Genomic DNA, 14,310 nt, shown 5'->3' with positions numbered 1-14,310 from the left:
TCTTCAGGCAGGGAAACAAACAAACCCACAAACTAAATACTATAACTAAATTGAGCTAAGAAAACAACTAAGAAAACTATGTTTAGCTAACTGCCTATATCTAAATGAAGCGGATACGCTCGACTTCCCAACTCAGGCCAAAGGCACTTGAGAAGGAATTAAGGGTAGTTCACCCATGCAGCTCTATATATCCTTGGTGCAGGGCCTGAGGATGTGTAAAGTGTATGCATGGGCCCAAATGGGAACCACAGAAAATCTCCAATCAAAGGCACACGGGGATGCATGCGCACCTGAAGTGGAGTACCTACAGTGACACTACTTGGAGAACAAAATAAAAATAACCATTGAAATATACAAGTCAACTCTGAGGGAATGTCAAGGATAAGCAAACACAGAATATCTGTATACAGGATCCAAGAAGGGAAAGAGCAAAACCAAACCAACAAAAAAAAAATCATGTCCCCTTTAAGAAGGCCTCCAAACCAACCCCAGCTTGCAGAGTTCCTAGTTTTCTTATTGTTGCAAGAGGCAGGCTGGCTTTCTCCCTTTTCTTTAGGCATCATGTCAGTGAAGGAGCAGCTTAACCAAATTCCTAAGGCCCTTACCTCAGAACAACCAAACTTAGGACTTATCTACACAGTGAGTTAATGCGCTGTACGGGGGGTGTGATTTCTAAAGCTCACTAACATGTTCCCTATTTATTAGTTCTTGTAGACCCTGCTGGTGTGCACTCAAGGTTCCCTACTGCACTTTAACATACTATTGTTTCAAACAGTACTAAATTAAAGGGTACTAGCAGGATCTATTCAGGATCTAATCAGACCAATTAATGCACAACACGTTAGTGTGGTTTAGAAATCACAATCCTGTAAAGCACATTATCCTATTCTGTAAACCAGTCCTCAGTCAAAAAACAAGTCTCTGAAGGTCTAGGTCAAGCTAGTGTCCTGGTGCCTGAGTGAACCCACAACCTGTAGCTACCACCATTGCTTCTTGTCCCCCCTCCCTTACTCAGCTTCCTTTTCCTTTTTATATAGCCCAGCTCCAAGAGGAGGCAGGATGCTCCTTGAATGCACCCAGGCTGATTTGTCTGTAAGAGCCAGACTGTCCCTTAAAGCGGTGTTTCCCAGTTGGTGTGCCACGGCACATCGGTGTGCTATCAAGCATGAACATGTGTGCCACAGAATTTTGGAAAAGTCACTTGTGTGGAGAAAAGTTTCTTTATTTTAATTAGTGTCATAACCAAATTGCGTTTTGTGCTGTTCCTCTTCAGTGTACATGTGAGACAGACATTACACACACTATGCTCAAATGACCTTGCTGTTCACATGGTATTATGTGGTAGCTGTGTTTTCTTATCAACCATTAAGTTACAGTAGTGAATTTTGAATTGAAGACTCAAAAATGGACAAATATTTGAGGAAAAGAGATTCTGGCACCTCCACATCTACTTTCAGTGATGAAGCTGACATGAACATAAGAAAGTCAAAGTGGTGAGCCAGTGCTATTGTGAGAGTTATTTGCAATTTGGATTTTCATTTATAGGTGAACCATCTTACTCTTTTTGACAATGTCTTATGTGTGGGGAGAAACTCTCAAACCATGCTGTGGTGCCAAGTAAGTAAAATCGACACCTTACTAGCAAACATCTGTCCCCTGCCAACAAAGGCAAATATTTTTTTGAGCATTTGAAGGATCAAAATGAAAAACAAGTGCATCTGATGAAACATTGTGTAATAGTTTCTGATAAACCACTGAAACCAAGCTACTTGGTCGCTGAGTTTGTAGCAAAGATGAAAAAGTTGCATAGAGTCGCAGAAACATTAATTTCACCAGCATGCAAAGAAATGGTGAGAACAATGTTAGGTGAAAATGCAGTCAATGAAATTGCAAAAGTTTCCCTTTCAGATAATATGATAAGTCACTGCATTGATGACATTAGCTGACATTGAGACTGTGGTCTGATAAAAAAAATCAAATCAAGCAGAAAATCTGCACTGCATCTTGATGAATCAACAGATATCAGAAGTCATACTCAACTCTTGGCTAATGTCAGGTATTGATGGAAATTATATAAAAGAATTTTTTTTATTTTGTAGACAACTGCCACATCACACGATGTGGGAGGAAATCTTCAGAGTGTCAATGGCCTACCTCGAGGAGGGAGAATTACACTGGAAAAACTGTCTTAGTGTTTGGCACAGACGGGACTGCCTCCATGATTGGCAAGGTGAAGGATTTTGTAAGCAAGGTCAAAGAACAAAACAAACATGGCCAGAAGAACTTTCCTAAGTGTTAGACGGAGCAGTAAAGATTGTGAACTTAATAAAATTACGGTCCTGGTTGGGGCTGTGGTGGCAGATGTCGCTGGGCACTAGCTGTGTTGTCTCCTGCCACAATTCCTAGCGAGGCAGGCCATCATGAGACTGGACTTTCCTTCCTAGATGCTGTGGCCTCCAGGAACATCTCAGTGATTTCCACAGACACTGCTACAGATGGCAGCTGGAAGCACTGGACCCAGGCTTGCACCACATCTGGGAGGATGTTCAAATATTGGTTCATTAATTCCCCCACAGACTTGGGTCTCTGGAACCAGCCACCAAGAGGCCAGATACTAGAATCACTGGGCCACAAAACATGGGAATGCTTTTGTGGAAAATGCCTCAGCCCCAGTATCTCCACTGACATACCTCTGGGGAAAGGTTGAACCAATCCATTATAGCCATCTTTAGTGCAGTATAAGACCCTGCTTAATCCTCACTCAGCATGCAGTAGGCTACCTGTGCCTCCTGGTGATGTACGGGGACAGCTGTACCACTTAGGTATTTCTCTCACAGAACCTCTGGGGTATCAACCCATTCAACAATGGTCAAATAGGCTTCTAGGTTACCATCACCATCTCTCAGCTTGGTCAGGGTGAGGCTCAGATGTATGCTACAGCTAGTTTCTCCTCCCAGGGTGGTCCCTTCCCCCTGCAGACCGCGGGGTGAGCAGTCTAGCCATGTCTGACTGAAATTGGTGGTTCCACTCCTGATTGGCATGTACCATATCCTGTTGTTATTTGTGGGTGGCTATCTGCATCTCCTATTGAGCCACCAGCCATGCTTCCTGAAATTGGTTTCCTCTCTGCTACCTGTGCTTCCTTTAGGTGCTGCTGGGCAGCCACCTGTGCTTCCTGGAACTAGCGGTTTCTGTTGACCTGTTTGTTGTTGTTGCAGGAATAATCGGAGATTCCCATTCATGACCCTTCTAAGAGGAAGGGGGCTCCCAAGAGATCCTGTCAGCTAGGCTACATGTAGAAGATCCAAGATGGTGAAGGCCAAAACCAAACTAATAACAACAACAAAAATAATCAAGGCCTCCAAACCAACCCCAGCAGCAGAGTCCCCAGTTCTCTCTTATTATTCTAGGAAGCAGGCAGGATTTCTCCATTTTCTTTAGGTATCAGGCCAAAGAAGGAGGAGTTTAACGAAGTTCTTAAGTCCTCAGAACATTAAGTCAGAGCAACCAACTTACAATCAGAAAACCAAAATCTCTAGGGCCCCCATCATAGTGCCCTAGTGCTGAGGGGGACTGCAACCTATAATTCAGTGTGGCTTCTGATTCCATCTCCCTTCCTTTTCCTGTTTATTTTGCCCAGCCCCAAGAGTGATGGAGGATATTCCTTCGCTGCAGCCCGGCTGTCTTGGCTGTAAGCTACAGAGTGTCCCTTAAATGGACAGTATACTCCACAACTACCTCCCGGAATATTTTACTATATGTGTGTTATATTTTGACTAGTACACTCCTTCCATAATTCACTACTTCAATTATTGTTGTCCCAATACAAAAAAAGAAAGATCACTTACCAGTAACTTCAGTGGGATTACTAACAGTACATAAAGTTAAACACATGCATAAATATTTGCAGGACCAAAGTCAAATATAGCTTGACTGCAACTATATATCTGTATATGTTATTTGTGAATGTTTTTTGCACTTTTTTATTCATTACTTTAAAATTAAAAAAGAAAATATTGCAAAAAACTATTTCAAGAAAAAGTCAGCCATATTCTAATAGGCAGATCTTCCTAACAAAAATTGATATAATAAATTGAGAAAAGAAACAGAACATTGAGAGAGAAAACTACATTGTTATAGTTGTAATAGTTGATACTAAACCTGTTTTTCTTTTAAAGTTTCTTGTAGAGATTGAACTCCACTAGTACTCCGACGAAACTTAGACATCCTGCGGTTACCCAGAGAAGGGCTAAACGACTCTAGGGGAGGACGGAGAGATGCCACATGTCGAACAGGGCCAGGCCCAGCTTTCTCTGGCGGAGCGGGGCCGGGCCCAGCTTCCTCTGGCGGAGCGGGGCCGGGCCCAGCTTCCTCTGGCGGAGCGGGGCCGGGCCCAGCTTCCTCTCTAGTGTCTGGGCTTTCCATCTGATCCCCTGGCACCTCCTCCATCTTGAAGCCTGCAATTTACAAACAATTCACTTATTGTAACAATGCTTTAGAAAGGCCTTTAATTATATCCTCAAGTGAGAGTAGGAAAAAAAGGTAGTAGACCTCTAAACTCATTTACCAAATACACAATCCTAATATTTCTGTCAAGTTCTCTCAAAGTTGTTAAAGATAACATATTATGGAACTTATATAGATTTCTTTAACACAAACATTACATGAATCTGATTATTGACAATTTTAAAAAGTATTTTCCAATTATTTATATTTATTTTTCAGTAATGTTTTACCATATATTTTAAACAATTTGGAATTGATTAAAATATAATATTATAGCCTTTTATTCTACCCAATATCAAATTACCTGTAAATATCAGAGTGAATAAAATCAATCATTTTTTAAAAAAATTAAAGAAGCTTTTTAAAATTTATATTGGTTACTTTAATTTGTAAATTAAAGGCACCTTTGCTGCTTAAGATCCATCTGCAACATCAAGAAGCAGAACAGGATCCCCAGCACTTAAATCCTTGAGAGGTGCCAAACCCCTGGCATCAAGAATACGCTCATCAGTGCTCAGCTTTGCTGAGTCAGGACGTTTGGTCTGCATGGAGACTTTCCCATATACCAAAAGCAGTGTTCTATAGCCAACTGAGCATGGGAACCCACTCTAAAGGTCAATCAATCCTCAGATACAAAGACAACTGAAGGCCAACCTCAAAGCACAGGCACCAACTTTCGTTGGCGCCGGTGGGTTCTCGTGTCCCCCTGCCCTCAGCCCCACCCTCAGGCCCGCCCCGACTCCCCCCCCCGACCCTATTCAACCCCTCCACAAATCCCTGCCCCCGCCTCTTCCCCAAGTGTGCAGTGTTCCTCCTCCTCCTCCCAGTGCTTGCCACGTTAAACACCTGTTTCGCAGCGCAAGCGCTGGGAGGGAGGAGAAGCAGGACGCGGCGGCACACTCAGGGGAGGAGGCAGAGGCAGAGTGGAAGCAGAGGTGAGCTGGGGAGGCAGGGTGGAGAGCTGCCGGTGAGTGCAGAGCACCCAATTTTTTCCCTTGGGTGCTCCACCCCAGAGCATCGACAGAGTCAGCACCTATGCCTCAAAGTATGCAACATAGACATTAAAACCTGGTTAAAAAGTTTCTCTGGACAGATCCATATGGAGAGGTCTGTAATATGAGGCCATGTCCACTTTTGAGGAGTAGTGTGTAAGGTCTTTGCAGAAGAAGAGAGCATGTGTTAAGGTCAATGCCTCAAACCCTTCTCTCAGTAAGACTACACTTGCAAGACATGTAACTGCATCTGCAAATCCAGGACTGGATGAGCTTCCCGTGTGAGAAGCCATAAAAACAAATAAATCTAAAACTTAAGTTAATACTGGCTGAACACTCATCCATGAAAGCAACGGGATCCATCAGTTTATAACACACACACATGGGCTGACCACATCAAAGACTCCCATTGACTTCAATCGGCTTTTGGACCAGGCCCTAAAGGCCTCCGCCCACAAACATTTATGCATGTCAGTAACTTTACGCAAGAGTAGCTCCACTGTAGTCAATAGGAGTACTCACATACATAAGTGCTTGCAAGATCAGGGCATAGCTAGGAATAAGTTGCTTTTTATATAAATTTTTGCAGAAAAATGTTTAATTTTTACAATTTTATTATACAAGGTTATAGTACTAGATATTTAGTGTGAAAATGGACAGTGTCTCCTGATTGCAACAAGGATCTCATCTGGAAATATTTTGAAGAAACTCTTTAGTGCTGGCAATGTTAAGAAAGAATTACATGCATGATGTAAAAAGTGCAACAAAGATGTGGTGGCAAATCTCAAATAACATTCTGAAAATTGTGCTGCTGATACTAAGGATGAAATTGAAGATGCTGTTGCAGTCAGTCACTTTGAATATTCTGGATCTTTTAGTAAGAAATGCTAAACTTTTCACTGAATTTGGAAAAATATTTAACCTTAATTGTTCGTAAATGCTATTTCCTTTCATTTTTGAGTTACAATGAAAATCAGAGCAGTTTATCGATTTCATTTGAATTTGTCTATTTTTAAATGCCTGTGAAAATTACAAGTTTGTCATTAATGATATATCAAATATTGCAGAGTGGCTGGGTTTCATAATTTATGTAGAGATGTCCAGAGAATATTGATTGACAGCCCTTTTACACCAATTTGGGTGCTAAGCTTTGAACTTGACAGTTACATTCATTTTGTCTTGTGAAGTAAAGAATTTAATATATTCATTTGAGCTGTATGGCTCTATTCTAATTTGTGGGGTTGTTGTAGAATTTCTTGTTATACTGATTGCATTTTTAATTCATGGGTAGAGATGCTCAGACTATAAAATAAGTACCTTTTGCACTTTAATATCTCGAATAAAAAAGTTAAATTAATTTGAGCTAGTATAGTTGGACAAATGAAGTAAAGTAACAAGCAAGCAAGTTGGCTTACTGTAATTAAAATTTATTTTTGTCATTTTTCAAATTCCTTCATATATGTTAAAGGTCTTGATTCTAGGACAGATGATATGAAATCACTGAATATTTAAACACTATTGTTTTAATTTTATAAATATGATATGTATCTTTATGGGCTTGTTAGTAGTGATTGCATTCCTGCTTAAATGGATAAAATAAAGAATGTTTTCTACAGAAACTACTGAAAATGCGGGATAATGAATGCAAATCTCCAGTACTGAAACAATACAGTAAATGACTCAACCTACCCTAACCTTTTGATTCTTTCTTGGTGAACCAAAGTCCCACTATGCCTTGTGTTTATAATTCTTTGTATTTAAGATTAATCTAAAATGAACTTTAGCTAACCCTAATGATTTGTGTTAAACTAGTGTTCACAAAAATGTCTGTAATCAGTAGGACTGTACTTAATTATCCACTTTGGTTTTTACTCTGACTTAACTGACCTAGTCCAAATGCCCAGAAAGGGACCAGTTGTAACTGATATGGGGCAGGTGTTTTCTGTAATTAATAATGAATAATAATAATAATAATAATAATAATTTTAAAAAAAACTATCAAAAGGTGCTTTTAGCATATCAATTAAGTAAAGCAGATATCATTAAAAAAAGCTTCACAGGGCAATAGGTCATTTTTTATCTCTTTTCTGTAAACACACATAGCATATAAAGGAATGCCTGTTATAGATGTATGCTGTAATGGACAAAATGGTGTAACTGATAAGGGATACTCATAACTACACTGTAACTGATCAAATTAAGTAATTGACAAAATGGACAAGGAATATTTGATAAAGCAGACGTATTCTGTAATCAGTGTAACAGGAAACACTGATTGATTTCTAAGTCATTAAAAGCTAAATATGGTTACAGATGTCATTCATTTATTAATAAATTGGTTAGTCTCTAAGGTGCCACTAGTACTCCTTTTCTTTTTGCGAATACAGACTAACACGGCTGTACTCTGAAACCTGTCATTAATTTATTGATTAGCACCAGCAGAAAATATTCAAAATAAACTAATGTCAGCAAAACCACCCTACAAAAAGAACACGAGAAAGGGTTTTCTGTGTTCTAAACTAGTATATAAAGAGCTTGGGAAGTTAGGAGTGAACTGAAATAAGCTCCCATCACTTCTCCAATTACAGACAGTAGGTAACATGTTTTCCTTTCTGTATAGCACTGTATTAACTACTAATAAAACTTAAACTGAGTTAGTTATTTGACATCATGCCTTATTATATTCAAACATACAACAGAAGTTTCACCCCCTTAGGAAAAAGCACACATATTGATTGGTTTTACCTGTTTCAAAGGCCTTAGCAGAAAAGGAACTTCAAATTTTATAAAAATAACAGCCCTGATCCAGGGAGAGACACCATCCAGAACTGACAGGCACGAGACTGTGATCAACAAAAACAAGCTCTGTGGGAGGACTTCAAGTATTTTAGCCCTACCAGGATCTCCATGTTGAAGATGGGTGAACACCTGGTAAGCTAAGGATGCATATAAACTGTTTGCTTTCGTAAAGCAAAGTATTATTGATTTTTTTAAAAAAGTGGTTCTGAAAAAAACAGACTGATCACTGGATAACCGTGTCATTACCCTGAGAGATCAGAACTGCAGGCAAAATCATAACGAATTGCAGGGATCTGAAAACTAAGGCCCTGGTCTGAGACAGGTGATGGCTGGAGGCCTAAGACCTAGTGGGGTGTACTGGAGGAGACCAGGAGGATCAGAGTTGCAGCTAATTTGAGGACTGTGACAACCTCATTGATGACTTAGGCCCCTATCTTGCAAACAACTTATGCTTCTACTTGAATTTAAGCATGTGAGTAGTCCCACTGACTGCACTGGGTCTACTCTTGTGCTCAACATGAAGCATGTGCACATTTACTGAAAGATTGCTGGATTCAGTATATGATGAGATTAAACAGCATGTGCGCTATTCCTGGAGAAGAAAACTCTTACTGAGTCTTGATTGGTGGAGCAATATCCACAATGTTCCATTTATCATGGAAATCATGTGAAATCAAAATATACGGTTGTGTAGCAAGGGGGCATTGCCTTCCTCCCTGACAGACCGGGAGAGAACCGTGACTGCCCTCTGGTGGGCAGAACTGGCAAACCCATGGCCACTCCACCAGAAGCACAGGGGCAGAGCAGGAACAGGAACTATAAAAGGCCAGCCCTCTAGCTCAGTTGGTGCAGAGTAGCAGCATGTCTTTCCCCTGCTGCTGGAGCCTTGACTTGATAGAAGCTACTACAGAGACCTGGAAGGATGGATGGAGCTGCCGGACGCCAGGGATACCAAGGAGCTGTTTGGGCTGCTGCTCGTTGTTTACTCAAGCAAGACCAACAACAACCCCAGGTACCTGGACTGAGTGTAGGAAGGAGCCTAGGGAAGCCAAATAGGGCTTGGCTGTGTGACTGATTGCAAGCAGCCAGTGTGTTGCGGTTTGATTTTTCCCACTGACCCAGTGGCGGACCACTGTTAGGGCACTGGGCTGGGATGTAGTGGAGCGGGAGGGCCTGTGTCCTCCTGTCATCTCACTGTGAGGGGTGGCAGCATCCCCACTTTGTGGTCAGGAGGCCTGCATTGGTCTGGACCCTGCCTGAACTAGGATGGCAAATGCATCTGATGAAGTGAGCTGTAACTCACGAAAGCTTATGCTCAAATAAATTGGTTAGTCTCTAAGGTGCCACAAGTACTCCTTTTCTAGATTGTTTGCTGAGTCTCACACCAGAGAGCTAATCTCCCCACTGTTGCTCTGCTGGACTGAAGGCCAGAGCCCCTTTCCTGAACTGAGTGCTGCCCTTCCCCGATTGAGGGCTGGGGGAATAGGCTCTCTATTGCTCTGCATGACTCACCATAGGTCAGAGCCCCTACGGGATTACTGCCCTGACTGAGGACCTGAGCAGAGAGACTCGTTGCTGGTCTCCCAGACCACAAGCCAGAGCCATTAACTGTGTGTTGCTTCGCCCTGATTGAGGGCTCTGGGCCTATAGACTTATCGCTGCTCAGTGTGACTGCACGCCTGGGACACTAACTGTGAGCTAATTTTCCCCTGAACCGAAGCACTCCAGAAGTGTTGTAGCAAAGGGCGTGTGGTCTCCCACCGTGACCATCTTACAAGTTGTATGTTTGGAATAAACATTTTTGACACACAAATGCTATGTCTTCACTGATCAGTGTTTGACAGAAGTAGCGATAAAACCTATAACTGTGAATAAAAATTCAAATGACACATGGACAACTTAGTTACAAAGCTACAAATGTGACAGAGGAAGAAAAAATCTCATAAATCAGAATAACGAGGCAAATCTGAAACTCATTACATATGTTGCAGTATTCATGTATCTTTCACTCAAATTAGATACTCCAGGAATAATGGAAAACTGTAAAATACTTCAGTTTATAACCACTTTGCCTCATTTTCACCTAAGACAGGAGGTTCAACACTTAATCTTCCATAAGATATACAATAACCCAACCTATCCTAATGACAACTAGTAAAGCGGTTTGTGACAAAACATATATTACTATCACTGCCAAAGTAGTAAATATAAGACAACTGAAGATGTACTGACTATATTTAAGTCTAGTCACATTGTTTTGGACAAACAAATAGAAATTACTGACACTTGAAAGAAATATCAGAAAACACTGCATAAAGAGGTACATAGGACAGGGTAAATAACATAATTTAAAAAAAACTGATTTAAATCAAGCAAGTTAAATCCATTAAGGCCTTGTTAAACTAAATTTGAATGTGTGCACCACTGCAAATTTAGATTAAAACATATAACTAAATTATAAATGCTATTTTTTAAACACACTCTACTACTGGTAGGATATTTTATTTCAATTTTACAAAACTGCTATAGGCAAAAAATAATATTGAAATTAAGGACCTGATCCTGCACACATTTAAGCAGGACCATGACTTTATAGTGGTCAAATTAAGCATGTGCATAGGAGTTTGCAGCATCAGAGAATAAAACTATTTTTTTTTTATTAAAACAACAAGGAGGCCGGTGGCACCATAAAGACTAACAGATTTATTTGGGCATAAGCTTTCATTGCGGGAAAAACCCCACTTCAGATGCATGGAGTGAAAATTACAGATGCAGGCATTATTATACTGACACATGAAGAGAAGGGAGTTACCTCACAAGTGTAGAACCAGTATTGACAGGGGCAATTCAATCAGGGTGGATGTAGTCCCCTCCCAATAATTGATGAGGAGGTGTCAATTCCAGGAGAAGGAAAGTTGCTTTTGTAGTGAGCCAGCCACACCCAGACCCCTGAAAAAGTTTTCAGTCCATGTGCTCCATGAACTGTTTACTACTGACCTTTCTAGAGATGGTCAGTAGCTAATATAAACTGGGAGTTTGATTCTCCAGCTCTCACTTAATCTTCAGTTGCCTGTGATGCCATACTGAACATATGGCTTCATCTTTAGTTGACTAATGACTAGAAATAAAGGCTCAAACTTAATTACATTACTATTAGACAAAGAGGTTTGGGGATTGCCTCCAATGCTCCTCACTCCTATTCTCTGTCCAGCTCAGCATTCACCTGAATCCCTGTCTGATTCACCGTTTACCATCAAAGAACAGCAGAGATCATTCTCAGGCACTTTTGCTGATAGCTTAACTTTATTGACCTTTAGAGTGGTACAAGTCCCCTTTTTGGTCAAGTATGCGCTTGATTTTAAATCAATCAGTACATTTATTGTTGGTTGGTTAAAGAGTACAAGGATGGAAGCTGTTACCACAAAATATGCCAGCTAGTGGGTCCCCAGGGGGCCATGTTCAACTCACAATGGCAAGAGTGTAGCATGCTCTGACTGTGCTCCTTTCCCCAGCCCTCCTTGTTTCCTATACAGGGATTGGCATAGGACAGTCAGGACTCTTTCATACCAAGGGAATCCTCAGCTAAGAAGGTCTATGGGCTTTCTTGCTTTGCTCCTGTGCCAGAGTGGCATAATGGGGTTAGATTACAGCTCAGGATCTATTTTACTTACCCATTTAAAAAAAAAAAAGACTTTGAGGGAAAATAAAATATGTATCAAGCAGTCAATAAACTGTCAGGACAGTCAGAACCAAGCAGTTCCCAAAGTAGCCAGATAGGTCCAGATGAAGTGACCAAAGGGATATTCATTCTTTTGCACAACTTGTACAGTCTTCACATCATGCATTACAAATGGCTGCACCACCTTCTCATACTCAAGAATCCCTATAAAACTGCATGTGGATGGGAACAATTTATTTTGCACATCCTGCAATGTTGTTCTCAATCATGACTGATGGTATGCAATTGTGGATCATTGTGCATCCCAAAAAAAAAAAAAAATCAAGGGAGAAAGGCAGAAACAAACATCAGAAGACCATTACAAGTACACTGGAAAAACAAAACCCAGGCGAAGCAAGAACATGTGAAGGTGAATGGAAATACAAAAAAATGTTCTTATACTGAAATATAAGTAGCAGCTTAGAAGAGCTATAGCGATAGGGTCTCTTCACTTGCTATAAGATCTTGAATATACAGCTCTGTTAACTTTTTTTTTTTAAGTGATTATGGTCAGTTTTCTCTTTAATAATACACACTACACCAGTCGTTTTCAAACTGTGGGTTGCGACCCAGTACTGTGTCACGGAATGTAAGGCAATGGGTCAGGGTGGCTCTAGTCAGCACCACTAAACCAGGCTGTTAAAAGTCCCAGCGGCAGTGCTGCCCAGCTGAGGCAGGCAAGTCACTATCTGTTCTGACACCACGCTGCGCCCCACAAGCAGCCAGCAGCAGGTCCGGCTCCTAGGCAGGGGGAAGTACTGGGTCACGGGCATCAACAATTTTCTTCAACTGGGTCACCAGAAAAGAAGTTTGAAAACCACTGCTCTACACTATAACTTGCACTTTCATGTGATATTTTAGTTGATTGATTTGATGATGCATTTTTGTTATTGAGTGTGCCTCTCCTTAGAGGCATAAACCAAATATTTTATTTACATATATGATTTACTATACTTTAAATCTAAATTAAAATCTAGAAATTCGGAACTAAATATAATATGAATAAATCTTAGATTAACAATATTACATGGGTAGTAAACATTTGTCCTCATTCAAGACTTATCTAACTGCTTCTACGTTCAGATTTGTACAGCATGGGTGAAGACACTAGCAGGTGCCAACATCCCCTTGTCAAAGACTGACCATCCACTTGTGAGAGAATTTCTTGACAGCAGGGTCTGGAATGGGGTGTGCGATTCCTGGACACAACTGACTGAGACATACATACCTGAAGTGTACCTGAAAGAAAACTGAAGCTTAAAGACAAGAAAATTGCTGTTATTTTTGAATGTTGTGGTGACGAGGTGAGATCAGTTCTGAATGTACTGCTTGCACCATTAGAACCTGATTGCAGTTGACTTGTTTACTTTTTTTGGTGGACACGGTGTTTTTTAGGTGATGATAATCACTCAACTGTTTCACAGGCTGTAGTCAAAGCTGTAAATGAGTACCAGATTGATCATGAAAATGTAGTAATTGATACTGACAATACTACTTACATGAAAAAGGCATTTGATTCTATGTTTTTTCTTAGATAATACTGTTTCTGAATTCTGGGCATATCCTCTGTTTGACATATTGTTGAAGGTATTGGTGAAGCATTTAGAAACATTTATAGAACACGTTTTTGAAGCACTTTACAACTTGGGTAGTACAAAAGTGAGGTAGCTCCATTTCATGAACCAGAAACTACAAGAATCTCCAGCTGGAAAAGCATCCAGGCCTCCTAGCCCACACACGGGAACAGCTCATTCCATGCTGTTCGGTATCAATCTAAGAACTTTCAATTCTACAAAAGTTTTTAATGAAGAGTGCAACACCAGCTCTCCAGTTTCAGCATTTTCTGAATAGTTCACACAGAATGACGCAGCTAAGTATGCATTGTTGAAAGTACACATCACTTTTCTAGCAGAGATATGTGAACAAAGTCTCAGTTTAAATCTGACATTCGAGAGCAGGAAGCCTTGCAGTGTTAACACATTTGACCTTCTGGAAGAACTACAGATATTTCAGTTCACATCTAGAGCTCCCTTTCTTCAGAAAGCACCTCAGAGTTCTTCAAATTTTGAGAGGCAGAAAACTTATCTCCTGTTGGAAAAACTTGCCTGTCTAGATCTCTTTAGAGGCTATCAGTCTTCTGAAAAAATTGACAAATATTTCTCATTTGGACAAGAAGATCTGAATTTTCTGAGACATGTAGATTTGATTCTCATCGTGTTTAAAAATGGCAGGATATAAACAATACCTGGCATTTTCTGAGGTACCTGAACAGGAGCTAAAACTGTAGAGGAGAAA

At 40.5% G+C, this 14,310-nt stretch overlaps 1 protein-coding gene across 1 annotated transcript in view; it reads right to left on the bottom strand.

Annotated features, from left to right (window-relative positions):
• DNAH8 (dynein axonemal heavy chain 8) overlaps positions 1-4,449 on the bottom strand; it is a 591,778-nt gene extending 587,329 nt beyond the window's left edge. The window contains exon 1 of the mRNA XM_077812184.1: positions 4,162-4,449. Within this exon, the coding sequence (XP_077668310.1) occupies positions 4,162-4,449 (288 nt within the window). The remainder of the gene's footprint in view (positions 1-4,161) is intronic.
• Between the last annotated feature and the right edge of the window lie 9,861 nt (positions 4,450-14,310).

Source organism: Eretmochelys imbricata, chromosome 3 (assembly GCF_965152235.1).
Source record: "Eretmochelys imbricata isolate rEreImb1 chromosome 3, rEreImb1.hap1, whole genome shotgun sequence".
Taxonomy (NCBI): Eukaryota; Metazoa; Chordata; order Testudines; family Cheloniidae; genus Eretmochelys; species Eretmochelys imbricata.
Note: the sequence above shows the minus strand (reverse complement) of the source record. Positions and strands in the feature narration are given on the sequence as shown.